This window comes from Labrus mixtus, chromosome 17, assembly GCF_963584025.1.
Source record: "Labrus mixtus chromosome 17, fLabMix1.1, whole genome shotgun sequence".
NCBI classification, from domain to species: Eukaryota; Metazoa; Chordata; class Actinopteri; order Labriformes; family Labridae; genus Labrus; species Labrus mixtus.
The window spans coordinates 21,710,769-21,738,559 of record NC_083628.1 but is presented as its reverse complement, the minus strand read 5'-3'; the positions used below and the strand labels follow the sequence as shown (position 1 = coordinate 21,738,559).

The window sequence follows — 27,791 nt, the reverse complement described above, 5'->3', positions numbered from 1 at the left end:
CAAAGTGCAAAGTTAAGCTCCCTGTGGACTCCTGAAGACTCCTAGTAAAGGTTTTTAAACATTTGTTTAAAGCAACATAAGTTACTCTAAAGGCCGTGTTAGCAGCTCTGCAGGATGTGCTAAACCACACTGAATGCTGTCAACCATTCCAGTGTTTCCCCTACCAATATATTATATATTAGCCCCCCCCAACCTTTGGTAGGCATTACATGGACTTTACTGACACCTTGTTAATTATTGTTATAATTAAATGATAATACTTAATTTCAAAGTTATGACTCATCATTGGTAGCAGGCGAGCATCAGATTAAGTAGAACAATTCCCCTGGGAACTATGAATGTCTGTACAGGTTTTTGCGCAAATGTGTAGATGTTAAGATTTCACGGTATGAGCAAAAACTTGAAGGTCTTTCATAAGAATTAGTCCTCAGCAGGAATTATTCTCTAGGTACCACAGAATCTGTGACTATCAAGCAATTGTTTCTGAGATATTTCCAGCTGAACAAACAACCATTCAAAAGGACAAAGACAGATGCCACATGTGACAGAGAGAAGTGTAAGTCTCAGGTTAGAGCTGGATTTGAAGTTAATCGTTAAATCCAGAGTTAGTTATTTGATGATGTCGCCTTGGGCTCTTGTGTTGCATGAGATATTTTTCATACTTTACTCACCATATCACCTTTTAAACAATTTACTGGTGTTGGCAGATGACAAATCACACAAACGGATTAAAGATTACAGATATCTCAGTATCAGAAGGACAAATACAAACTTGATTGTTGAGGAAATATAAACGGATCAAATGGGTATAGAGCATAAAACGCCAAAATACAAAACACCACGATTCCCAGAATTAAGCTCCCATGTGGCTCTGAGCTCGTCAGAGTGGACCAGACTCACACTGATACTACTGTCTTTAATACTATAATCTGCAGTCTGACTTCAAGAGCAGCATTTCTGACCTGACTGCTAACAACATGTCCAGACACGTGGCACTCTCTGAGCTCAAACTACTTTGTTTTTTTTTTCTGAACTTGGTGGCAGCCAGTCAGAAAAGAGGTTTTCTGTGATACATTCAGATATAGTCTGACAGGATACAACCAGAGTCGAATACAAATCAGTTCCCGGAGTTAAGAGAGGAGATTGGCTCTGCGTGACTAAACCTGCTGCCTGTTCCTGACAAGTAGGTTCAGTCAAAACATGACAAAGGGCTTGGTGCCTCCAGGAACAAATGAAGAAATCCAACATATAAAACACCAACATGAAATAATGAGATAGTGGGCATGAAGGCTGGTGGACGCTATTGAAGGCTTTCTTTGCAATGTGTAAACCCTATTATCTTTACCTACGTGTCCAAGTAATTATGTACCATACTTTTGTGAAGTTGGGGGACTTGCATGAGAGAAAAAAATGGTCAAAATCTAAGCAGCAGGAGGCTGGGTTGTTCTTACGACTAGATGTGTAGGTCAAGTTTCAAAAACTGTGCTGAATCTTATAATATCTTTCACTGGGGTCTCCATTTAGCTCGCATACACATCTTTTAAATCAATCCTGCCAGTTCCTTAAGCCTGTTCTGACAACACCCTCAAACAAAACTTCAGGCACCAGATGTGAAGCACAAACCTATTTATTGAAACTGTGTTTTGGATAAAAAGGGAAAACTGTCATTTCAAAAGAGCAAAAGGTCAGTATTTAAACCGAAGTAGAATTTAAGCCTGGTTCACAGGTAGGTATTTTTCCGCTCTCTCCTTTAAACATGCAGTTGTAGTTGTTTCAAAGATCAAACTTGCAGCTCTTGATTTGATGAGGTCTTGCACGACCTATACGTAAACAGCGGCTGAAGGCATCTTGGTTTTTCTGAGACTACAGCAGAGACATCAGGCTCTGAGAAAACAACACTGTTCAAGTGCTTCAATATTTCATCTCTTACACAGGACTCTATAACTGCTTGATCTCTGTAAAGTTACATGAATTAAACTGCAAATATATCTATTAATACTAATTAATACTTAAGGATCAAACACTGAAAAGAGAATCATTTGATTTAATCGGTGGAGTATCTAGGATACATTGTTTCTAGAAAGACACGCTGACTGTGATGACGTATTTCAATGAGCAATAAATCAAATTCAAGTCCTTCCTTTTTGTATTTGGATTGAGACAGAAACTCAAATCTTTAGCAAAAGAAAGTTGTAGTTGTCTCCGTGGCAAGGTACCATTATACTGTACTTTAGCTATTTTTTCATCATCTGAAGAAACACATTTAATGGTTACTTCCTATGTTTTGCATCCTTCCAAAATCCATCTGTTGCTTCACCTAACAAGTTACTTAAGGAACCCCCCCCCCCCCCCCCAAAATGTAGGATTCAGACATAATGTTTATGACATATTCAATAACACAGTTGTTAAAGGTAACAACCAGGGCCTCAAGTAACAGTCATTTTCATTATGAATTCATTTGACGTTTACTCACAACTAATGTCACAACATTGTGAAAAAGTCCATCACCAGTTAGCAAAAACTAGAACCAGCAAGTGTTTGACATTTCTTCCTGAAAAATCGCTGAAATGATCAATTATTAACAGAAATGTGGCCATTTATTTTCTGTCATCAACAGCATACAGTGGACTGACTCACCCCGGGGGTCTCCACAGTTTCCTGCCTGGTGGCAGAAGCTCTCGTTTGTTCAGGGGTACGATCCCCATGGCTGCCTGCATGATCGTGATGAATTTCTTGAACTTCATCTTTTAATTCTCATCCGACAGCGACCGCATCACAGACACCAAATTGCTCTGACTGCTGCTACTCCTCCATCGCTCATCTTCAAAGCAGCTCCGTCCGCATCATCAAGACTAAAAAACTTACCCGCCCCCCCTCTCGTCACTTCAGTTCATTGGTTTCTCCATGACAACCAGCAACAGCTTCAGCACCCAGAGCGCCGAGGTCCCTGCGGTGCGGCTACTACGGGTCCCGTCTCCGACCACTCTGACAGATGTCCTTTTAGCTTTCTGAGCGCGTGAGGATGAAAGAAAACAAACAGCCACGTTCCTGGCAGGCGGTTGGCGGACCGAGAGGGGATGACAGCACGTCACTCTTACATAATTCTGGAGCTTCTTTGGACATTACACTAATGAAAACGCAGCCTGTGCCACCACGACTGCTGCTGCCGCTGCTGCTGCTGCTGCTGCTGCTGGGATAATTGTGGTACTAAGCTCTGACAGATAATGCATGCTCCCCACCCCCTTCTTCTATAATCCCCCATCCAGGCTTAGACTTCTCACCATTTACACCCAGAGAGACCCATCTACAGCATCCTCACATCCTCAGACATGAGGAGAACATCTGTCATGGAGGTTATTTAATTAAAAGAGTTTTACTGAACAATTTTAAGCTGCAGTCGATCTGCACTTCAGGACCTGAGTATAGTTTTAAATGTGTTTGGTACTTCTCAAAATATTCACATGCAATATCCAGATTTTTGTAAAATTACGTTTTCAGTTGCTCTGGCTTAAATCTGAAAGCCTTTGTTGTTATTATCATTGCAAGAATTACAAGGCCAAAACTTTTGTTTTCCATTCGCTTAAATAATTCTTCAATTGGTTGCCAACCAAGTAACACAAAAATTGTGGCTAGATTTCCCGAGATTACAAAATAAAATCTTATTTCCTAGAAAAACTACCATTTAGAGATTATAGTAAACTATTCAGACTGAGGGGATTTTTCAGACCAAAAATAGCACAGTGTTAAAAAAAAGGGCAGTTTTATGGTGCTGTTGAGAGAGACAAGGTCCTCGATTAAATCCATCCAGAGACATTTGTTGCAGCTACGTCCACTTCTTCTTTAGTCAATAAAACACAAACAAACTAAAAATAAAGGAATAAATGCAAATAAGTTCAACCCCCCCCTCGTGCACATCATGCCACCACAAGAATGAAAAGTGTGTATCTTGTCTTCCCTGAGTCACCAGCTGACAGCAGTCTGCCATGCCCTGAGAGGACTCTAATAAATAAATAATCTGTGCTGCCTCTTGATGAGTTGCCAACCAAACTGCGGTCAGGGTTAATACTCCAGCAGCCTGGACGTCTGGATTACGGCTCTGGATGGTCGTGCCATGAGAGCTGCTGCAGATTTCACTGAGCAGCAAAAATCCCCCAGCACTGTAAAAATACCAGGAGCACAGCGGGGGGAGACACAAAAATAACAAGCATCTATTTTTGAAAGCGCTGGGTAACAACAGGCACAACGGGAGAGAGGAGAGGGGTTGTTTAAGTTCACCCTGTGTGCTGCCTCCGGTTAAAAGGAAACCAGATTAAAAGCCTGAAAGCACGGAGGAAACCAAACCAGTGAGCTGTGCAGACATCACACAGCGGTATGACATTCACAGGCGATTTGAACATAATCCAATACCTTACAGTAATCTCACAGATAAACAGTCATCCAGCCAAAACTGCATCCAGATGAAATGTATCACGCAAAGGTTCACTATCACACCTGTGCACACCTGAAGCCTGTTTAACAAAGCAGGAAGTAACTTTGCTTCATACAGGGGTACAAGGACAATATAACTGATGCTGCACACCTTAACCTCTCCATAAAATAGCAGACCAAACTGTATAAAAGCAACACCTACTGACCAACTAGTTCTCTCGATATGAGCTCAGTGCTTGGGACACAAATTGGAGAAGGGGCAAAAGTGTTTGGACATTTTTCTCTTTTTTTTTATGCAACAGATATTTTTTGTGCTTTTAACTAAATTGTCCTGGAACGAGGACTGTCGCTACACACCATGCACCTGTTGTACTTACATCACACAAAAGATAGCTCGGATTTGCTCCTAGGTCTGTTTGCTATACTGCAGGGTTGCAGCAGGAAGGATGAGTCTCTATCTGAAATGCACGTCATATAAAAAGCATCTCAGCAACACACACATATAATATCATGTGCAGATGCAATCGGAGTCAGATCTATCTATTTCAGTATCAGAAATACAGCAACATATATATTTACACAGTCAGTGATTTATCTGCCATCTATCTTCCGTCATTTTGCAGCTTTTCCTAGTTTCTCTTAGTTTTTCAAATATGTCCCTCTATTGTCACTTGATTTGTTTGTATTGATATAACACTGCATGTAACGCTTATGCCTGTATGGGGCCAATTTCCTCATTAACAACCACCACGGTGTGACAGCTAATAGAAACCCTGTTTGACTCTTTGAAGTTGAAAACATCCAATCACCAGCAGTTCTATAACTTCTGTAGTTAATAATTGATATTTTCTTTATTCAATGGCCACAAAAGCTGAAGTATAAAGAATATTATGGTTTCATGAGAGAGGTTGTAAGTCAAACTGTTGAAAGCTAAAGTGTAATAGGAACTAATATTCTCATAATGTGCAGCTTCTACATTTTATTCTCTCACTGCATGCTTTCAAACACAAAAAACTACACATCTATTACTGCAAAGCTGCTGAATCATTTTTGCACAGATGGTTACTTCATGGCTCTTTAACGTTTCCTTTTCGAGATTTGTGCAACACATTACGCTTCTTCATCTTTTTTTTAGTCTCTGCTGCGGCTGCTGCTGCTACTACAGCCCCCTAAAGCCAATTTAATCCTATGAAACTCTTTAGTCATCTCCATCTTCCACTTCAAAAGCTAAATTCAGGCTTTTTCAGATAAGAGTCACTTATCTTTAGATCCTTTACTGTTAATGCTCACTGTGTTTTTAATCAGTCTTAAACCTTACAGTTCAAATGGTCAGTTGGTTTTGATAGTGTTTTTTACAGTGTTTTTCAAATTCTTTAACAAATATATGGGACTGTGAATTGCATCAAATGAGTAGCAGGTAGTGATATAGGAGCTTTAGGTTTAAATTATGAAAGAGGGAGAGGGATCCATTTGTCCGACGTCTACCTATGGCCGGGCATGTTCTCACTTTTTAATGACCTCTGAATGCCTTCTATTTCTTCGTCTTCTTCCACGGGTTGAGCAAATGAGGCTGAAGCTCTTTGCTCGTCTTAATGCTTTTACATAAGAGGTTTGTGTCTCTGCCCCTTCTCACTTCTTGCCCCACGTGTTGGGAGTAGCTCTGTGGTGCTGCAATATTAAGGCCCGAGGCCATTATGCAATGTCCATATGCAATGCATGCGCGAGCCAGATGGAGGGACACATGCCACTCAGAAATCTGTGGTGACAGTTTAGAAGGGAGAGAGAGATTGACAAGTAGAGGAAGAGGAAATGAGGTTGTGCACGTGCCCTGCATAGGTATAATCTGGATCATCAGGGGACATGGGTTGACCTAGAGAGACACACTAAACATTAGAAAAAAAACATGTAACAATTTTGAATTTAACAAAAACATGTTCTCTCTCTCTCTGCTGCATTTTACTCTCAAGACATCCTACAGTAAAACTATGTCAGCTGCAGAACGAGAGAGCAGCTCGTTCTGAATGCTGAATGCAGGTCTTTTGTTTCCAGCTGGCTCCCTGTTGTATCTGCCACTAAGGAGTCTAAGTACGTATTTTTTGTTTGCAACTTGGTGGTTTACATTCTGCAACTATTTAGCTAGATGAAAATTTTCAAGAGTCAGTATCAGCTTACAACATGCAGGACAAAATGCTTTACACTGCCCGTCACCTAAGCCTCTGCATGAAAACGACAGAAGGGCTTCACACTTGAAGATTTTCTTCAACTGATCATCAAGTTGTTGCACTGCAGTATACATTTTAAATAGTGATATAACATTTTTGGAGGGAATCAGAAAATGGTATTAAGAAGAATGTTTCAAGAAAAAGTGTTTGCACTGTGCAGTGTGACATTAATGAGCCCTTTAAAGGTTTGCAAGTGCAAGAAAAAAGCAGCCACCTGCTAACAACCATGCAAATATCCAAAAGCGGTAATGAGTCTGAATTTTACAGGCTTGATAGGGGATTTTCACTCAAATAATTCCACACTTGAATAGCCTACTATCATGAATGTTATGAGGGTGAAACTGCTCAGAACTATGTTCACATTAGAGGCATTACCTTTAAGTTGTTTTTTTAAGATAAAGTTTAAATGGTATTGGCTGGTTCAAGAGATATTTTCACCATAACCAAATTCAGACTCAGTTGTCACTTTACACATAATTTACCTATTAAACTGTTATAGATTTAGTATAATAATTCAACTTTATGGTCTCTTCAGAGGAAGTCATTTCTGTTGCAATGTATTGCACAATATTACAGGCAGATTATTATTATTTTTTTGAACATGGAAACTAAAAGGGAATTACAATAAATACACGCTAAAAATAGATAGGTTTTTTTTAAAAAGGACGCCTGATTTTATACTAAAGGGACAATGTAGCTTTTTCTCTGGGCTTTCATTGTCGCCAGCATTTGAAGCCAAGAGTACATAAAGTGGCAACTAATGTCATGTTTAGTGCAAACAATATCTGACATGTAGTGAAATAATGAAGCTTACCTTACACACTGTTTATGTGTAGGCCTGATGGTTGAGACGGTTTTTTTTTTTTAACTAACTCCAGCTCTGCCACTACATTTGGCTGCTAGCCGGTAAAAACAAACACCATCCATACTAAAAGCAAACATATAGTATGCAAACAATAGTAGGCTCCACTGGTAAGCCAGCCCCACCTTGTTTATTTACAGTGGGGGGAGTACATGTATGGACACAGGAGAGACACTGAGGCCTCGACTGGTCATTGAGGTCACAGCTGACATTTTGTTAGTAAAAATAATGGGAAAAGGGCGAAACTAACAACTTCCACCCTTCAAGAGAAAGACAATTATTATGAAAACTGAGAACAATATGCTACTTTAAACACTTGTTAGTACAATGCCCTTATATGGCAGTGAGTGAAACGAAGCACGGAGAAAACATGTCGACACTGGAACAATACACGACCTACTTACCAGGTGAACCTCCGCTGCTTTCCTCTTTTGTGTGCTCACAGGTTAATCCAAAGGTAGTTGTAGATTTGAAGGATACGAGGACGACGAGGGTTTCCACGGGACGAAGTTTTTTTGACGACTATTTTGATTCTCCTTCACGTCCTGGTAGTGTGATTTCCTGGTTTCTCTCAGGTATGTGGGCGTGGTTTAGGGACTGCAGGTGTGTAGTGTTCACGGCGGCAGATTGTGCTGTAGTTTCGCTTGTGAGTCCCTTTGGGTGCGGTAGGTGGTGACATTAGCTTGAGTCACTCATGATGACTCAGTTTATGACCGACCAGCCTATTGAAGACACCGGATATGAGAAACTGACCTGTAAAGGGTCGTTAAAGTTTTTAAGATAGCCTGACGTTAGGCTACACGGAGGTCAAATGTTGAACTGATACCTGTTTACCCCATTGTACAAATTACACGTTAATTTTAATTGGATAGGCCTATTTAAAAATCAATCAAATAGGCCTACAAAAACGTCAAGTTTATGCTTACATTTATTATAGGCTACATTAAAAGCAAGTAAAAATAAACGTGTGTAGCATTGTAGATTGCGCAAAGGTATATAATTACCATTGGCATTAAGCATTACTCACATGTAAGGTGCCTGAAGCACATTTCACATGCAATTCGTTTATAAATGTGATTTTTAACATTTAACATAATGATCCCCTGTGCTGATGAACACGAATGTATACTTTGAGTGATAAAAATGCATGACAAACAAACATATGTTAAATGCTCACTTTGTTAAATGCAAAATTCATTTTAATACACAAACAAATAAATCACTGAATGTGACAGGAGGGATGATGAACCAAGTTGTGCCACCACTGCTTTTGTATCCTATTTTTTTCATGCAGTAGGGTATACAAGTAGGCTACACGGGAGAAAAAGCAACGGAAGGCTGTGATTTTGGCACTCTGACTGGTTTAACCTGTTCAGGTTATTTCACTCTGGCATACCGATGTTAAAGCTGCAAGCAGTCTGCTTCACAAGAAATGTGTGTTTTATATTTCCTCACAAGACATAACTGGGAAAAAAAAGCTGAATTAAATCACTTATACTGAATGAAATGGATGCAAACAATCTGCACATTTACCTTCACTTTTACCATGATATTATCAGGAAACCTTATTAACTGAATAAGGTTTTGTATCATCTTTTAATTGACTTTATTCTCGTAAATTTACGAGTTTAATCTCGAAATTTAATTAATTTTTATTAGTTTTTTTTTTTAACGTGGCCCTAATCCTCCGTCGTACTACACGTGCAAGAAAAAACAAAACAAAAAAACAAACAAACACAAACCTTACCATCTTGTAGCCTCTTTACAGAGTGTCATAACAGCGCCCCCTTGTGTCTACACAAATGATGACTACTTGACTGAGACTCATTTTGACACAAGTTTGCAAAATTGTACCGATCAAAATTAGATTTGCAAAGAAATGACTGAACACGACTCGGTATTAAAGAATAGCTCTTCCTGTTATACATGCAAGTATTTTCAGCATGTTTTTAATTCTTATTCTACTTTTTGCTGTCTTTTTGTATCTGCTGGGAAACTGGAAGTGCACTCACACTTTATGTTATATCATCATATTGAGAACATGCTTATGGTGGCTAAAAGTCTCCCATAAGGACTCCTAATGCACTGCCATAACGTGCTCACTAAATGATAATCTGCTTTTTATTTATTAAGATAATCTCGTTTTTATTATGTATGTTTCTGTATTTGGTGTATCTGATGTGAATAAATATATTTTTTCTGGATATAACATAAATATGAGAAGGGTTTGATACACTCTCACACAATCATAATTCTCAAAAAAGGATTGATATTCAATATTACATTTATTGCACACAAGTCCAAAGTATTGCTATAAAACAGTTTCTAAGCCTATACTGTACATCTCATCAAAGCATTGATTTTTTTATAAACTCTTAAGGCACATGGACAAATAGAAGACAGGTAACATTACATACAGTATGCTCATTACTTAAGGAATGAAAACAGTTTGTATGAGACACACGTTTGAACTTAAAGTACATTCTTTAGAGAAATGCTTAGAGACGGATGAAATGATGAGGAATGAAATATAGTTTGAAAATATTTGATTCTTGTTTTACAGAGAAACTGAAGACAAGTCGTAGTTGTCATGCCGGAAGCAGATTCTGTATTAAGAACAAATTAAACATGATGTAGCTTAAATTCCTCATGTTTTATGCAAACTGAGATGATAAATCAGTTTTTACTAAACGCACAGCACACTTTATCAACCTTGCACATTTGAATGCCTCAAAAGACGAGTCAACATTTTTCATTCAGATTTCTCAAACCACAATAATGTCAACAACGCTCTCTATATATATTAATCTGAATTAAAAAAAATAACAGCAGATAATTATTTCTCCTGTAGCTGATTAAGTTACAGAACAACATGTGTTCTCAGAGATCCAGCCTCTGAGGAGTTTTTGAACATTTTCACAGGAAATCAGAATCTAAGGGTACCTGCACTTCAACGTTTAGTCGCACAGTGTTTAAAAACAGGAGGAGAAACACAACAGTATCGTAGTGTTTTAGTGGTTCAGCACCACAGCTACATAACCACAGACTGCACCCTACATCTGCTTGTACAATTCTACAAGCAATCCTGTGATTTGGCACATTTAGTTTGAAGGAGAGGCACAGAGTGATGTAACAGTGAAGAAAGTCCGGATGTCTTGAAGCCGTCAGACTGGAATGTCAGAAGTCCAGGAGGCCACAGAGAAATAATCACTCTCTTCTCTTCACTGGAAAACACAACACATAGATTTTTATTTATCATCAAGGTAACAAAAGGCTGGATTTGAGGAGTTGAGCTCATCAAGAATTTAATATTATCAACAAATAACGGACGGATAACTTCATATGTCTTCATGTCTGTGTCCAAATGCAAATTATTTTAATATCTAAAACTCATGGTTTGATAGAAAGGTTTTCTAAATCACTCGTTTTTTATAGTCTCAACCTTTTTTTTTAATAATGTTACACATGTTATTTGTTTTAGTAGACCTTGTTGTTGTCTAGTCTCATCTTTATGATTTTTAAAGTCACACCACTTTTATTGCATGAATTAGCAGCCCAACTATCAAAGCAAAGAGGATTGTGTGCACATCAAATCCAAGCCGGGTAAAAAAGCAGAGGAAGAGAAACAGTTTAAAAAAGTTTCCATGTGCATCAAACATCTAGCAGTGCCTCCTGTGAGAAGATGAAGTGACAGTGTGCTGCAGCAGCCTGGCAAACCGATGGTCAAAACAGGGGCCTGGACAGGGGTATATATTCCAAGAAAAATCTCAGAATCTTTTGAATTCATTTCCTGTATGTTCCCCTTCACGGCGTCTAACAACAAAGAGTTTTGCAAGTTAGATAGTGGTCAGGAGTTTGCTCGCAATTTTTGATGGAATCATTCCTCTACTACTTGTGAAGACCCCTCCCTTTCTGCTCCCACTCTGCCTGTCTGTCTTTGTGTTTCCTGTCTCTAAGCCTTGTGTTCTAACCAGGTGATTGGAGTTGGGATGTGAGTGGAGCTGGGAGGGTCGTCAGCTGGTGCCTGCTCAGCTGAGTAGGGCCTTCAGAAGGTTATTTAGGCCTGCCCAAGAGATGTGCAAACTCTCTCTCAGCTGGGGCATGCTGCAAACATCTGCACATTTTTGTCTATGGTCTATTGTCAACTGGATGACCTTCATATATGTATGTATATATGTGAGCCTTTTGTTAATTAAATTATTATTTGAACAAGTAATTCTGTGTGGCCTCCGTCCTTTGCTACCTGCCGTGAGCCAGGTGGTAACAAATGGGGGCTGGTCCGGGATCTTTTCATGCCTGGATGGTTATACTTTAGCATTGTTTGAGGTAGTGTTTCACACAGAAAGATTGATTGCACTGGTTTTCAGGGATAGAGAAGTCTTGTTAGTGGCTGTCTTTATTTGTGCAAATGTTTATTCATAGACTGTGTCCAGTTAATGTTAAAGTGCTCTCCTCTCCTCTCTTCCCCTCTCGTTTCCTCCCCTCTCCTCTCCTCTTCTCTCATCTCCTCTGGTTTCCTCCCCTCTCCTCTCCTCTCCTCTCCTCTCCTGTCCTCTCCTCTCGTTTCCTCCCCTCCCCTCCCCTCTCCTCTCGTTTCCTCTCCTCTCCTGTCCTTTCCTCTCCTCCCCTCTCCTGTCCTCTTCTCTCCTCTCCTGTCCTCTCCTCTCCTTTCCTCTTATCTCCTCTCCTCTCTTTCTGTTGACTAGTTTCCCAAATCTCCTGCAGAGTTTTATAATTTCTTTAGGCAGCAGAAGGTTTCCATAGACGTGTCATTTTTACATTAGGGGAAACATTACAGCCAGACTCATGCAAAGACAGTATACGAAATTGACTGAATTTATAGGAAAACGCATTCAAACACCCTTAGAATCAATTCAAAACTGACATGCAGTAATGGAGTAAAGAAGGCCTACAGTAGGTCTTTGTTAGTCCAGACTGAACTAAATTCTATCGTGCGGGTTAAAGGTTTAAAAAAAAAAAAGCCGGTAACATGTACAGTAGATCATCTCTGAGCAGCCAGATCCAAGCCCTATATTTCCCTTTCCCCTGCGTTAATTTTTTTTTTCTTACCCTTGAATCCCACTGTTTTCTCTCAGAGGCTTTAAGATTAGATTAACTCAAATGTCTGCAGAGCCGGAGTAGAACTGCTTAATGGGAGCTGAAGAAAAGCTTCACATAAGCCTCAATGAGGACTTATTGGTTACGTAAGAAAAGTACTGTAGAAAAGGGGGATTCATGGAAGTTTCTCAGGCTGACACTGACAGGAGGACTGAAGAAAAGGGAGGGGGGGGGGGGGGCACAGGGGAGCAGTACTGTGCTGAGTCACACACTTCAGACGTCACAGGATGCAAGAGGGGCCTCCTGTCACCACAGAAGAAAGTTTCAGGAAGGGTATGAGCAAACAAAAACATGCAGGGACTGCAGCTAATAACATGCAGGAAGATGCGAGCAGTGAGGTGTCCTAGTTACGCTCAGGATTACTGGAGTTGACATGTTTCAAGATACAGACATCAAAAAAGTCCCCTGTGCTCCTTTTAAAAAAATTGTTTTTGGTGTTTATAAGACAAGAGCCCATAGAAAATTGAAGAATGTCATTTGCTGCTTACAGTTTATGGATTCTGGGAAGAAAAACGACCAATCAACTCCAGCTGGGTCTCCTGGGTGAGACTGTGTGACGCTGAAAATGCAGAAACACCCAGTGACGCCTGGATTCATCGTGAAAGATGTTCCCAAAATAGTACAACAACGTTTTTTTTCCCCTCAGAAAATATCATTCAACACACCTGACAAAGGATCAGAGGGACCCAAACCTTGTGATTTATTCTAATAAGTTGGTGATGCAGAGCAAGAGTAGTGTGTAGGATCTTTTCACTTCTATGTGATAGTTCAATGTCCTTTGCACCTACTTCATGAGATGTGAGAAACCCTTCTTTAAAACCCAGAAAACACTATAAAATGGGCTGAGAGGAACAGCTTAAACTATGTGGACATGTATGGATTTAAAGAAAGACTCAAGTTGTTGATAATGACCTAATCTTTTGAGACGTGCAGGGTAAGAAAACAAGTGGAAGCATTCTCAGTTTATGAATAGTTTATATGAATATATCTACCAGGAAGATGTTGTAGTTGTTTGTGCCATGTAACAGTTTTTGGGTCTGTTCCTTTAAAGGGGAAGGGACAGAGTAGGACTTGCACAGTGCTGGTGTCGGTCAGTTAAATGGATTTGATGACAATGACGTACATCTAGTGTAACATTATCTTTCATCATTTTTATCCTTTATAACCATGTACCTGAAAAACATGCCACTTCTATAAAATAAATGTGGTCATACCAAGTAGTCGTCCAGCTCAGAGTCCGATTGGCTCATGTTGAAGGACGGCAAAGGATGCTCCAGAGCGATCGTTGAACTGGAGGCTCGTCGGTCTTCACTGTGACATTAAAGAGGAAATATGATGGAAAGACGATTATGATCATACCTGATCTCTTTTTGCCCCTTGTAGTTACACTTTAGCTCCACTGACATATTTGTCATTGTCATTTGAACAAGTTATCTATTCAGTTGTTACTGAGTGAGTCTTGACTGTTGTGGTTCTTAAGTAAATAAAAGAAAAATCCTCAAAATACATTTTTCAAGAAATTCAAATCCAGAGCACTATAAGAAAACTATATTTTTATTTGAACTGCTTATCAATTTGCTGCAAAGTAAAAATAAAAAATGTGTGTGTTCAAATGAATTGAACAGTTGAACAAAGGCAGGAAATGTTGGGAGGAGGGAGTGGGGGAGGCCATGCAGCAAAGGGCCGAGGTCAGATTGGAAACTATAGACGCTACAAATAGGACTACGGCCTCCGTACATGGGGCCCGCAACATAACCGCTAGGCTATCTCCTGCCCCTAACATTTCTTTAAAATTAGAATTATTACCTCAAAATAAACATGTTGATACTTCAATGATAAAAGCATTGCTTTACATGATCACTAGATCAGTGGTTCCCAAAGTGGATGAACTTTATGGACTTTATTTAACTTGCTGAAATACCTCATTGAATCATGTGATGCTTTAGTGTGTTTTTATGTGTTTTATGTGCTGTCCTGTAAATGTTTGTTTGTATTGTGTTTTTTATACGCTCTGTGCAAGGCAAATTGCCCTAGGGGCAATAAAGTTTTAATTCATTCAACTCCACTCACTTGCCAGGGGTAGCGAGACAAAAAATGTCAATTTAAAATGATTACAATGTTTTATATTTTCCCATTAATGTCAACATTTTCAAAAAAAGTAGTTTAATTTAAAAATAGTCACAGGGTGAGATTCATGCTGTAATGAGTAAATTAGAAAATTGCAGTATATACCACGACATAAGTATCATGTTAATTATCCTGCTGCTTGTGATCGTCAGCTCTGTGCTCTGTGTTTTAACGTTAAGTGATCAAACACTGTTAACTTAATAAGCTCAAGTCAAAGATCTGCACACAGTAACTACCTGCTTTCAGGATCCTTGGCATCAGTTCTGCTGGACTCAAAAGAAACTGCAGGTCTGGGCAGGAGATCTGGTTGTTTGGAGGAAGTGTAAACTGTGGGCAAAGAAGATCCAGAATCAGAAAATGTGAAATGACCTTTCTCAAAATGACACAAAATGTCGTCACTGTATTGTTTAAGGAGGCTTTTTCGACGTACATTTTCCATCCAGGTTGTCCATACTTTGAGCCTTCTTCTCCTCCTTCTTCTCCTCCCGCCGTGCGCTCAATAACTCCTGAGAGGCCGACCTGACTGCGTAGAAGGAAGTCCTCTTTCTCTTTGAAGACGCTCCTCTTAAAGCTGAGACACACAAAGAAATAATGTCAAACAATAAAATAAACACACAGTGCAGAATCCAGATGTGTTTGTTATGTTTCTGCAACAACTTACGATGATTCTTTTTAAATACAGTCGAGCCCATGAAATTCAGGAATCTGTCGGCGTAAAAACTGGGCCTGTGAACCGACACGGTGTCCTGAAAGGTAAAGAAAGCTGTCAGATATGTACACACACTGAACACCTGTACAGATGTGTTTATGTTCTATGTAATGTAACCAGTTACAAGTTACATACCCCATCATGAACTAGAGCTTTCCAGGAGTGTTCAACCTTCTTAATGAATCTGAAAATAACAGTTAAAAAAACCTGTTACTGATCACATGCCATATAAAACATATATTTATGTCTTTATCAGTTGGTACAATTTGATATTAAATATACTTTTAAGCTTTCATCTGGTTCTGATACCTTAATGTGACCCTCAAAGACCATCAATGGACTATAGGCCCAATCACACGGAGACGCATCGCTGGAAAAGCGAAACCATTGTTTTACTACAGTATGGTACAGTGCACTTGGCGGGCGCTCCTCTCTGCTGCTGCGCTTTACACTTTTGTAGCGTATTTTGGGCACGTATTAAGTTAAAAATATTTCAACTTTTCTGCTCAAGACAGGGAATCACAGTGCTCCTCAATCTCACTTTTTGCTGAAGCAGCCAATTAAATCAAGTAGGAGGATTTACATCTAGGAGCAAAAAAAGGGGGAGAGCGCCACGTTTTCTAGAATCCATCTTTTCCCACATATTTTATTTGGTTACCTGTATGCACACGCGGTCGCTCCCAGCTGTTTTCCCCAGATACACTCAAACGTTTTTTGGAGCAATTTAACAATGCTTCTCCGTGTGATTGGGCCCTGTTTCTATATTGTCATTTTTTATTCCTGGACCCTCTTCCAACAGGTCACTGTTACACTAAAAGAGCCTTTATTTTCATTTTACACATCTAAGATTCATATTATTATTATTTATTTTTGAAGTTAAAGTTGCTGATGGGACGTTTATTTGTTCCTCTGCAGGTTCATAAAGTCTATGGCTTGTAGACCTCCTGAAGGAGCTGGGATGAAGACTGTTTTTTTTTCTGTTTTTTTTAACCCCACCCCCTGGGGACCTGTTTTCAATCGCCTTATTGAACTTTATTTTATACACAGTCTTTTCTAAAATTCATATTGAGTGAAATGTTTGACTTTGTCCACGCGAGGGTGCCAACATCAACACAAACCTTTAGTTCCTCACAACAGCTTTACAAATGATGACCAAAAAATATCTAAACAAAAGTGTCAGGGGAAAAATTATTTTTAGGTGTGGTGAGCTGCACATTTGGGAACCTCTGGTTGAGGAGACTGGACTGTAAAATGTAAACGTATCACTAAAACATTGAACAGGTTGAACAGTAAAAAGTGTGTTTTATGTGACAGTGTGAGCTCACCTGTAGGACTGAAGGATGTCAATGATTCCTAAAAAGATGAGAAGTTGCTCGTCTTTATGTCTGGCAGGAATTCCTCCCATTCTGAAAAAAAAGCATGTGAATGTTTTAGACAGTTTTCATGACACAAACAAACGTCTTTGTTGTTTCCACAATACGGTAAATTGTAAAAACTTGTCTCACGTTTCGTCGTCTGCCACTGGATCGGGGTCCTTCACGTTCCCCTGGATGGACTCCAGAGCGGTGGAGTAAAGGACTTTCTGTCCCTTCCTGCTGTCACACCTGCTTCCTCTGCTCAGAGGCTTCCTGTTCAGAATGTGAATCCCCAACAGGAGACTGTAGTCCATGATCTTAAAGCTCTCCAGGACCTGATCAGAGACATGAATGTAAGTTTCTCAAAAATCAAAATCAAACTTTTACTCCCACAATGTGACACTGTCATAGCTCATATATAAACTGGACATTATTGTTGCAGTATGATTGCTCCATCTGCTGCTGTCTGTCTGTATTGCATCATCTGGTTGTGAGATGCTAAACAAGTAATTATGGAGCACCTGAAGTAGTAATGAAAAAAAAAGTAATAAAATATATATAAACTTAATATATTGTGCACTTTCACTGTCTCCGATCTTGTGCCCACAACATTTTATCTTGTGCACACATGATATGTTTCTTGTTGCCACAAGTAATCATATAATTTGTGCACACAAATACATTTCTTGTGTACACAATATAATTATTAAGTTTTTAATTATTAAGTTATTAACTTGTGAGTATAAGATCCTTTTCCCCTAGTTTTGGGACGTAAGGAATGACTGCTTTGTTCTTAAAGTATTTATCTCACTGATTTGAGTTATTATCTCACACTGAAGGATTTAAAATGTTGCAGTTTTGTATTTTTCTTTTACTTGAGTAAGCTCGCTGCAAATGTGCATGCTGCCCTTTGAAAAAATTAAAGAAAATTAACATGTACATTAGTAGCTAGCTAACTCTGGTTAAATTATGTTTATTGGTGGACTCTCCGTGTAGAAAATAATAAGTAATTAAATAATAATAATAAATTCCACCCAAAATGAAGAGGAGCAGAACAGTTGCCAAACGTTAAATTGTCTAAGAAATGCAGTTATACTGTCAATAACAGACACAAGACAGTCTGGCTGGAGGCTAATCCATTGATTTACCTTACAGTTATCAAGCTAAGCTAACAGTAGTGAGGCTGAGCACATGATATGAAACTGCTAACTGCTAGCTGAAGTTGATTCGGCATTGTTTGTATTTCTACACTTCTTATTTTCAGTTTTAAAGTATCTTATTAATGCAGTTAATGACGACTGTAGAAAAACACGTTCTGTTTCAGCATGCACAGTCAATTCATCTTTAACAAGCTGTAGTTTTGTCACTTAAAGGGGCTAAGACTGGATCTGAGAACCACAGTACAGTAAGTTCAAATCCCTCTGACCAAACACTGAAGTCATAAGCTCCTGTAAACAAAGAGGCCCTTACTTTGTGCAGCGTTACCTAACACATAAACAAAAGGTATTAAACCGAGGCATAACAGGAGCACATTGCAACCCAGATAGACCAGTTTGTGCTCCAGAGTCCAGCTCCAGAGCTCGATAATTTGAGTCAGGTGCTTGGCTTTTAATCCTCCATCAAGTGGTTACTGTTGTTTCAGTCTAATGTACTAACAGGCAGGCGCTAATGAGGTCATCATAACTGCTCGAGGTTCAGCAGAGAGAGTGTACGTTATAGAAATACGCTGTCATGGTTGCATCATTATACGGGATTCAGGAGCAGTGTGGCTGAATTTGTCGAGTGGAGATTTAAACACCCGATTGAAAAATAATCAGCAGTGTTAGTTATCAGTAAGCAAGCAGAAAACTCTCAGCTCAGCTTCTCACATGTGAAATCTTTGTTTTATATTCTTATGACTTGAATATCTTTGGGTTTTAGAATGACACCAAAACCTTTTTGAACCCAAAACTTTTAATTGTTATTTTTTTATCCAACCAATGATCCCCTGCCCTGACCATCACCCTTGATGACCATGGATGTAGAAAATGTAGGGTAGGGTACACTGCTAAAGCTAGCTAAAGTTACACTTGATGTACACTGAATGCTTGAGCAGCCTGATAAGCTGAACCTCCTGCTTTTCATTTGCAACCCATGTTAACAGTTTATAGCAGCAACAACGCCAGTGTGAGTGGCAAGCCACGGCCACTTTACAACAACAGACTGTGGACATGACATGTTGATAGTTAAACTGACATAAACCCAGCAAAAACAGACCCTTTACTTTATCTGTCAAATGTGTCACAGACGTGTGACCACCTGCCTCATATTGTGAATGTGTTACTTGTTTAGCCCTGAACTAAAGAGACATGGACTCCACTAGACCTCTGAATGTGTGTGAACACAGAACAGAGTTTGTCTAACAGGTCACTTCTTCTGCCCAATAAAAAAGAAAATCTTCTCTGAATGCCAGCGTCGACACAACAGGCAAACATTGGCTACAGAAATTGGTTCACAATTTACGCATGTGCCGATATCCGTCAACAGGGCTGATATGAGCCGATACCGATAAGTTATCTGATGCGTCAGCAGACACTTCAAGTCCTGTAAGTTGTGAGGTGGGGCCTCCATTGATCTGACTTTTTCTCATGGTCCACTGCACAGCTCCTACATTGCACCTTTTGTACATTTTGTATTTTTTATATATTGTAATAGCTTCTTATACTGTATTATTTAAGTTGTTGCAAGTTCTGCTTTATTTCCTTGTTAATTGTTTAGCACCAATACACCAAGTCAAATTCCTTGTATGTGTAAATGTACTTGGCAATAAACCCGATTCTGATTCTGATTCTGATTCTGATTGGTGGTCAAGCATGTCCCAAAGATGCTCGGGTTGGACTGAAATCTGGGAAATTTGGTCTTCCATTGCTCTGCGATTCTGATGCTCACAGGGTTCAACATGGGCACCCTGAGCGGTCTGTGATTATGTGCAACAAACTGCAATGCACTGTGTTCGGACTCCTTTCAATCAGAACCAGCATTCACTTTTTCAGCAGTTTGAGCTGCAGAAGCTCGCCTGTTGGATCCGACCACACAGACCATCCCCTTCCCCATGTGCATCAGTGACCCTTAACTGCACATGACCCTGTCTCCACGTCACCTGTTTTTCTTCCTCAGTCCTCATAGGCCCTGCCCATGCACTGCAGACCGGCAACACCCCACAAGAGCTGCAGCTTTGGAGATGCTCTGACCCATTTGTCCGCCCATTACAATCCAGCTTTTGTAAAAGTCACTCACATCCTCAACCTATCTAATTTTTCAACACATCAACCTCGAGGACAAAATGTTCACTCACTCCCAAACATTTCACACCTACTGACAAGTGACATCATAACGAGATGATCAATGTTATGCACTTCACCTGTCCGTTGCCACAATGTTATACTTGATTGGTGTACACAAAATGGAAATTAAAAAAAAGATGAAATACTTGATAGTGTATGACCAAAGGAAAACTAGAGACAAACAGGAGCTTTGCAGCAGACCTGCAGGTGACATGCTTTCTGTGAAAGTGAAACACTGAGAGTCTGTGTATCGGGAGTTGTTTGTGTGAAACTCACCCGACAGTCCCTCTGCAGGGTCTTCATCAGGGCATTGTAAGTTTCATGGTCAAAGTTCAGGCCTTCGTGCATCTCCTGGAAGTCCAGGTCCTTGAAGGTGGGACAGGGCTTCAACCGCTCTTTGCGCGAGGCGCGGCGTTTGTACGACGAACCCTTCAGGTCGTACTTGTAGTGCATCTTCATGGTGCGAGGCAGCACGTTGTTCATCACCACCACGCGGACCGTGACGCCGCAACACTGGATGCAGTAAAGACCGTAGAACTTTGGCAGCAACGTCCTCGGGTTCTGATTCAGATTCTACAATTATATATATAAAAAAAAAGATTACTTTCCAGGATGAATCAGTCACTTAGACGCGTTTGGTTGGTACAGTTTCAAAATAACCGATACATTTTTAAAGGATTAACATGGCTGTACGATATAAGTAAGTGCCATAGTTACAAATCATACAGTACAAGCACACACAGGAAACAATTTGTGATATTGCTATACAGAAACTGACTTTGGTTCCTCTTTTTATAATTGCTTTGAAATTAAAGCTCAGTGTGTCAGCCCCTGTTAGTTTATCTCCGTGCTGATCTTGTCCTGGACATAAATAGGTCATGTTTTGTTTGTTAAAAGTTATGGTATGAAAATATTTAAATGAGGCTGTTTCGTCCTTCTCTGACACTTACCCCCCATGGCAGCAGTTTCAGGCAATAATAATAACAATAAAGGAATAGTCCAAGTTGTTGTTAATGATCCTGATTGCTTTTGGTGTCCAAAAGAAGTCATCAGTAATTGATTTCAGTTTGTTTAGTTACCAGCTTAAAACTCCTCATAGGAGCTTTAACATACATTTTATAGCATCAAATATTATTTTAACTAATTAAGTGTGTTCTCTAGACAGGATTAAGGGACTAACTGGTAAAAATATTGGTCAGACCTGCAAGTTAGATTGCCAAAAAACGTTTTTTATACTGTGCAAGAGCAAAACAAAACAAATGAATGGAAATCTGGGCAACATGGAGTTTATTCATGCTGCTTGTTTCAAATAGCGAAAGTGCACAAAGAAGAAAAGTAGTGTTCCAAATCTTAAAGGAAGAGAAAAAATTCAAGCTTGCACTTTTTTGTAGCAGTTGTGTGTACTTGTGTGCATACAACCACAGTGAGAGTTTGTGTTTGAAGACGGTGCTCACCATGTAGTAACCAGGGAGCAGCTTCTGCAGGAACTCCGCCTCCTTGTGCTGCACCGTCTTGATGATGAACTCGTCGTCACTTGTGAGGTAGAACCAGGAACTGCTGGCTCCGGGGTTGGTCAGCTCGATCAGAGGCTCATTACAGATGGAGTACTGAAATGCAGAATGATGCAACAGTCTTAGCAGGAACAAGTGTAGCAATCAAATCGACAGAAACTTACGTCACGTTGTGTTGTATCAGACTGATGCAAAACTTTTACCAGATAGTCGTCTGGTTTGATGCCAAACAGCTCTCTGAAGTAACGAAAAGCCAGCGGGGCGTACGTTTTCAGACGGAAATCTGGGAAATGATGAGCTGGAGTCAGGTTGCTGCCCTCACTGGAGAACAAACAACAACAGAAGATAAGAACAGGGTAAACATTAAAGATAGAGTCAATAGCTTTTTCCTAAAAAAATAAAAAATAAAAAAAAGACTTAAATATCATTTATGGGCCTGGTTGGGTTTGGTTGACACAGGATGTTTTGGGGCAGGGAACTGGTGTGGATCCCCCAGCCAATGACAACACGCAGGTGAGTTTAGGAGTGGATACAGTTCAGCGATTGGGCGTGATTAAAAGTGTTGAATATGACGGACGCAGGTGTAGCAGCAAAATAGAAAAAAATTTAAACTTGGATAAAGCTCGTTCCAAATCGAGGGCTTTTACCCCTGGATGGAGTAGGCCTGCTTTCTTTCTGTTGGACAGTCAGGTGCGAAACACTGAAGGTTAGCTTGTGCTAGCGTGTGCTAGCTTGCAGTGTTGGTACAATGAGTAAACATACACACTACATCCTGCAGTGAGTGTGCACTTCTGGGGTCAATGGGCCCAGTTTGAAGGTTGTGTTTACAAGCTGCAACAAACATGGCTACTTGATTCTATTGAGCGGCTTTAGTTTAGTGTCCTTTGGATGCTTTCTTGCTGTCATTACCAGGACACTTTAATAGGACACAGCCAGCATTCATGTTTTGGTGGCATCTGTACTTTTCCTGCTATGACTTGTGAAACCAAATCACCTATTGCTGCAATGTGTGGTTTTGTTTTGCTAAACCTTAAGTAATCCAACTGTACACTTTGAATATTGACTTCTCTTTTCTTAATAAACAAATCTTTGTGCTGCAACGTCTTGGCTTTTAAAGAGAAATGCGTAACATCATGCGCATAGCCTCCAAGTTTCCTAGAATTTCCAAGAAAGGAGCCTGTGAAACAATCTACACTTTATAAGATAAACAGTTTGAGAAGTCTAACATATCAAACTATGTATGCTGTAATTTGCACTCTTTAGGATGCATACAAAGTTTTGGAAATTATTTTTAAATACAGAGCCATTTCTTCACACGTTTGCAATTACGTTGACTCACTTGCGACGGGTTTTTAAAATGTTGTCCAAATGCACAGTTAACTGAGCAGAATATGGCTTTTAATGGGCAGATTTTCTCATTTAAAACTATACACAAACAGATGTTTTCCCTCCATTTTATAAGGGGAGTGCAGGGAAATATAACATGACCGCTAAATAAAAAACAATCTATCTGCATGCCTCTTTCTGGAGATGAAAAACGAAGATATTTGGGGTAGTTTGGGGGAAAACAATCTTTTAGTTTCATCTACAAGTATTATTTGAATTCTGTTCAATGTCCACAATTAAAGTATGCAGATTTGAGAGCTTACCTAGGCAGATAAACGCTCTCCACCACAGAGAAGTCCTGCATCAGAACATCTCGGTCCGGTTTGGAGCTGAGGTTTCCTACAGCGTAACCGATGCCCAGCTGGATGGCTCCTTTCAAGGCAGCCGGCGTCGGCTAACAAAACCATCGCACAGAGAAAGAAAAGAAGAATATTATTTAACATGGCATCTATATATTGTCATTGTTTACATTCAGACAGAACAGTCTCAGCTACTATTGGATGGATTGCCAGAAAATTGTGGGTAGACATTCGGGTCCCCTAAGGATGAATCCTTCTGACTTTGTTACTAAACTTTGACAACTGGAAGTCTCCTAACAAAATACTGTCTTTAGTGTTAAAGACTAAATGAGTCAAGTTTTTTTTGTGTCATTGTGGTCCAAACAGAGGATGTTAGACATGTTTCCTTCCATGATCATTAATGATATATTTGCTTACCTTTTTGTGATCCTTTGACACTTTAGAGGTTTTGGTTCCTCTTCCCAAATTGTCGTTGGTGGAAGAGGTCGACATTTTTTGCACAGAGAGAACCTGACCAGAGGGAAGCACGGACGTTCTTCCTCGAACAGTGAAGTCAGCTAAGTTCCTTATTTCCCCTCAGTGATGTCCAGACCGCAGTGATTTACCTTCAATGAGCTCTACTGAAACTGTATTTTCCAAAAACCCTGCTCCTGTAAAGAGAAGAAGAGTTACACAACATGTGGCGTTTGCATGAATGAGAATGCAAAGCACACATCAGCTGGTGAAAAACTGCACGGCCATGACTGCTAACCTCAAAGTAACATCTATGGGCTTCAGAAATCTCCTCCACAGGTTGTCTTTTCCTTATTTTCTAACTCCAAACTTTCTTTTAACCAGCAGAGCTTTAAAGTCAGCAGACCTTTCAGTCCAAGGCTCCTCTGAGTTATGAGGGACCACCAGTGTTTTCTCAGAGTGTTGAGCTCCAGAATCCCTCAGAATGAACCTTGATCCTCATTAAGAAGGATTGGAAAGTGATTACATACCAAATTCCCCTGTTTTATAACAGAACAGGAAAGGACTCGTGTTTGTTTACTTGAACCTCGACTCTCTAAAAAGCCAATAGAGATGCCCAAAACAACTAATTAAATGGCTTCTACAGTTAGTTGCTGCTGCAGAAATATTGATGTAAAATCCAGAGGTTACATTGTGACTGTGGTTTTTCAATTGTAGGTCGCCCTCCATACAGACTATGTAGCAGGGTGGAGCCACAACTCAATACTATTGAGTGCCAAGTGTTTATTTTACTGATTTGTTTTTACTTTTCTCATTTTGCAGCAAGCTTCTTTAAATGTACACCAATGTAATCAACTCAATAATCCACAATAATATGAATTGAGTTCCCGAATATTTCTGAATTCTAACCCATTGAGGGCGACCAATTATGGAAAGGTTCCAATTATCACACTTGATTTTTTTCATTGAAGTTGAAGTTTTAATTATGAATTCATCCACATAAACCAAAAAGTTTTATGCAAAGATGACATTTGATTGATGTAATTCATTTGGTTAAACAAGGTGGTTTGGTGATCATTGTTTGACAAGTTGCGACTGAACTTGAGGGAGCAAATTTGCAAAATCCTGCACAGATCCTGCACAGGCAAGCCCCCCCCCCTGTTTATTTTAAGACCTGCTTCAGGATGTGGCTTTTGTGGTCTGACAGAAGAAAATGAAACAATTCTCACAAGTGTCATGTCTTCTTTCTTAAAGATGCACTTTGGAGTTTTGGTAGAGAAATGTGAAAGTTGGAGAAGTGTACAGATTCTGTGGTATATGTTCATAACTCTATACACAAACTGTCCTCAGAGGAACATTTAGCTCCGCGGGAAGTTATGGTGGTCGGCCTGCAACAAATAAACCGTAACTCTCCTGGTAGCTTTTTAGCTCCAAACAGTGCTCTTTCCTTTGAATAAAGTTTGTGTATTTAGTTCAGAAAATATAGAATAGAATTGTGTCACTTCTCAAACTTTCAAATTTCACTACCAAAGTGCACCATTAAGGATTTACTTTTCTCTATGTGTTGGTATGCACGAGTTACAGGCTGAAGAGAACAAAAAGACCTGTTTAAGGTGATTGGTTTTATTGGTTTTCATAAACAGACGCTGGGTGGTTACAGTCATGATTTGGGTCGTTTATTTTTAGATACAGTTGAGTCTTTGGCTGGTTATTTCAGGTTTACACTGCTTTACATAAAAAACAAACAAAGCTGCATTACAGGTCTGTATTAGGGAAAACCACTGGATTAAACATTTGTAAGTGCATTAGTTTGCACTCTGCGTAGTGAGACATATTGTAAGGAATGCTTTTAATGCTTTTAAATGTCACTCAATGTCGTTGCCAAGGCTGTTCCTGTTTTTAACAAATAGACAAACATAATACACCACGAGTCAAAGGTCAATACTGATTTGTCTGTACATGTGTCAATCAATCTCAGGGTTGGAGCTGTTGCTTAGCTAGCCTAGCTTAATGTACGAACAGGACCTGCAGCGTAACGACAGGTAGGCTAGCTGTCATGCTGAAAACGCTGAAAGTCAGCGTTTTTTTTCAGCTCACGTTAGCTCGGCAGACCAAGGAGGAGCCACTCCAAACAACCGGCTTGATTTAAACCACTACCAGCTCCATGATCTGTAAGCCAGGACTAAACAGGCTGATAGTAAGGTATGTTGATGACAACATGCTTCATATCAACTATTGAGTCTGTCACCTTCAGAGAACTGATTAGCAAAATACTGATGTATTAAAGACAGCTTCAATGTGATATGACATGTGAGAGTTGTTTCATCTCACACTGCCACAGCAACAACGAGTATTCAAGTTAAAAAGGAACGCTTAAGTACGTAACTTTCCAAAGTAACAAGTTACTATAACGACACAGTTAGTCAGCTTAGTTACTCAGTAACTTTTTGATAGTAGTAAACTGAATCTTAGTAACTCTCCCATCACTGGGAGTGTCTCAGTGTAATGACTGATACTCAGAATAATGAATGATAATCTTGGAGTAGTATGTCCATACCTTTCTATGTTAATAAATAAGGCTTATTGTGTTTCAACCATCCATTCATTGACAATAGATTGAAAGTTAAAGACACCTCTCAGTATGAAGCAACATCATTTAGAGGCACCACAAACTAAAGCATAACCAGAAACTTTCCATCCACACCTCTGGAAACCTTAAAAAAACCCTTCTCCAGGTATGATACAACAAAGGGCATTTGTGCAGGCTTATGTTGAGTCAGGTGCATTCAGGGGAATATTTAAACCTGCACGCTCTCTCATTACGTCCGTACTGCAGCTGTTTTGAATATATGTAAATGATGAAACAAGCCCTCCCAGCTTTTTGCCGACATTTTACTTTCTCTCTGACTGAAGGGAAGTGCAGCTGATTTCCTCTTGTGATACCATCAGCAGATCATCTTCCTCCTGACAGACACACAGACAACCTGTACAGGTTGTTTAACACTTTCATATTTATTATTATTATAACCATTGATGCTTGATTATCATTATATTACAGGAGTTTAAAAAAAGCTTCCCTCACAACAGGTCACTGGTGCAGAAACAGATGTTAAAGTTTGACTAGTGGCTCCATCTTTATGTTCTAAAAGAAATAAAAACTAGATGAGTTCAAGGTAAAAGAAAGGTCTCCGTGCACTCACCTTATCAGACATGGTTGTGGGGAGACGTTGTTGAAAGCAGGACGATTTAACACCGCCGCCGATGACTCTTCACTGTGGTGTTACTCGCGGACTGACTGTGGTGAGAGGAAGACTGTGCTGCAACAAATGCCAAGCATCCTCAACACTTCCTCTCTCTCTCTCTCTGTCGCTCTGTCTCTCTCTCGCTCTCTCTCACTTTGTCACTGACTTGTAAACAGAAGTTTGAGGGGGAAAAATGTCGTTTTTGAGGGGACTTTCCCACATGTTTTTTATTTATTTTAAATCTTCCTTGTTGGTAAGTATGTTAACATTTGATACTGTATGAGTTTTAATATTAATTTTAACCTGCCTGTGATTTACTTTCTATACTGTTTCTGCTTTAACTGTTCATAAAAATATAATTTGTTTGTTTTCTTGAGGAAGTTAATTTTTTAGAAAAGCGCAGAATAAAATGTCTAATGACAGTCACAGCTCCTAAAAAAATAAAAGGACATTCAATAAATGCACACACATTTAACATATTAATAAAGATAGATAAAACATTTTCACAACAGAAAAAAGTGCTTCAGCTCAGTCTTAAGTAAAGTCTGACCTCTTTACAGATGTGTTAGGATATTGCATATTAAACATGATTGTGTTATGAAGTAGTTGCTGCTGCCCGCCCGTTGAGGTGGTTCAGGCATCTGATTAGGATGCCTCCTGTTTAGAGGGAGGGGCGCCTCCAACTGGGAGGAGACCCCTGGGTAGACCCCGAGCTCACCTGAGGGGTTATTTATCCCCTCCGGATCTCCCTGGAGG

General features: G+C 39.7%; 2 protein-coding genes across 10 annotated transcripts in view; both read right to left on the bottom strand.

Moving 5' to 3' along the window:
- Positions 1-8,131, bottom strand: part of tjp2a (tight junction protein 2a (zona occludens 2)) — a 36,142-nt gene extending 28,011 nt beyond the window's left edge. The window contains exon 1 of one of the 5 annotated variants that reach the window (XM_061061513.1): positions 7,917-8,131. Coding sequence is in view for 4 of the 5 variants with exons in the window: in XM_061061507.1 (XP_060917490.1) it covers positions 2,638-2,744 (107 nt within the window). In the remaining variant the exon portion in view is untranslated. Of the gene's footprint in view, positions 1-2,637; positions 2,792-7,916 lie in introns of those variants that run through there. The other 4 variants (XM_061061507.1, XM_061061509.1, XM_061061508.1 and 1 more) reach the window with 4 other exon arrangements.
- A 1,647-nt stretch (positions 8,132-9,778) lies between these two features.
- On the bottom strand, positions 9,779-27,130 carry pip5k1ba (phosphatidylinositol-4-phosphate 5-kinase, type I, beta a). Of its 5 annotated transcripts, none has more exons than XM_061061520.1 (15): positions 26,994-27,130; positions 23,758-23,990; positions 23,305-23,435; positions 21,859-21,976; positions 21,599-21,751; positions 20,421-20,717; positions 16,972-17,156; positions 16,792-16,872; positions 15,602-15,650; positions 15,419-15,503; positions 15,188-15,328; positions 14,994-15,084; positions 13,845-13,941; positions 13,119-13,217; positions 9,779-10,736 (listed from the first exon to the last, which is right to left on the bottom strand). In XM_061061520.1, exons 2-14 carry the CDS (start codon positions 23,830-23,832, stop codon positions 13,122-13,124), a joined length of 1,599 nt encoding a protein of 532 aa, XP_060917503.1. In that variant the 5' UTR covers positions 23,833-23,990; positions 26,994-27,130; the 3' UTR covers positions 9,779-10,736; positions 13,119-13,121. The 5 variants fall into 5 exon arrangements, with proteins under 5 accessions (XP_060917503.1, XP_060917506.1, XP_060917504.1 ...); XM_061061523.1 differs by having other exon boundaries at positions 13,119-13,189; XM_061061521.1 differs by lacking the exon at positions 26,994-27,130 and adding an exon at positions 24,092-24,241.
- Positions 27,131-27,791: the final 661 nt, after the last annotated feature.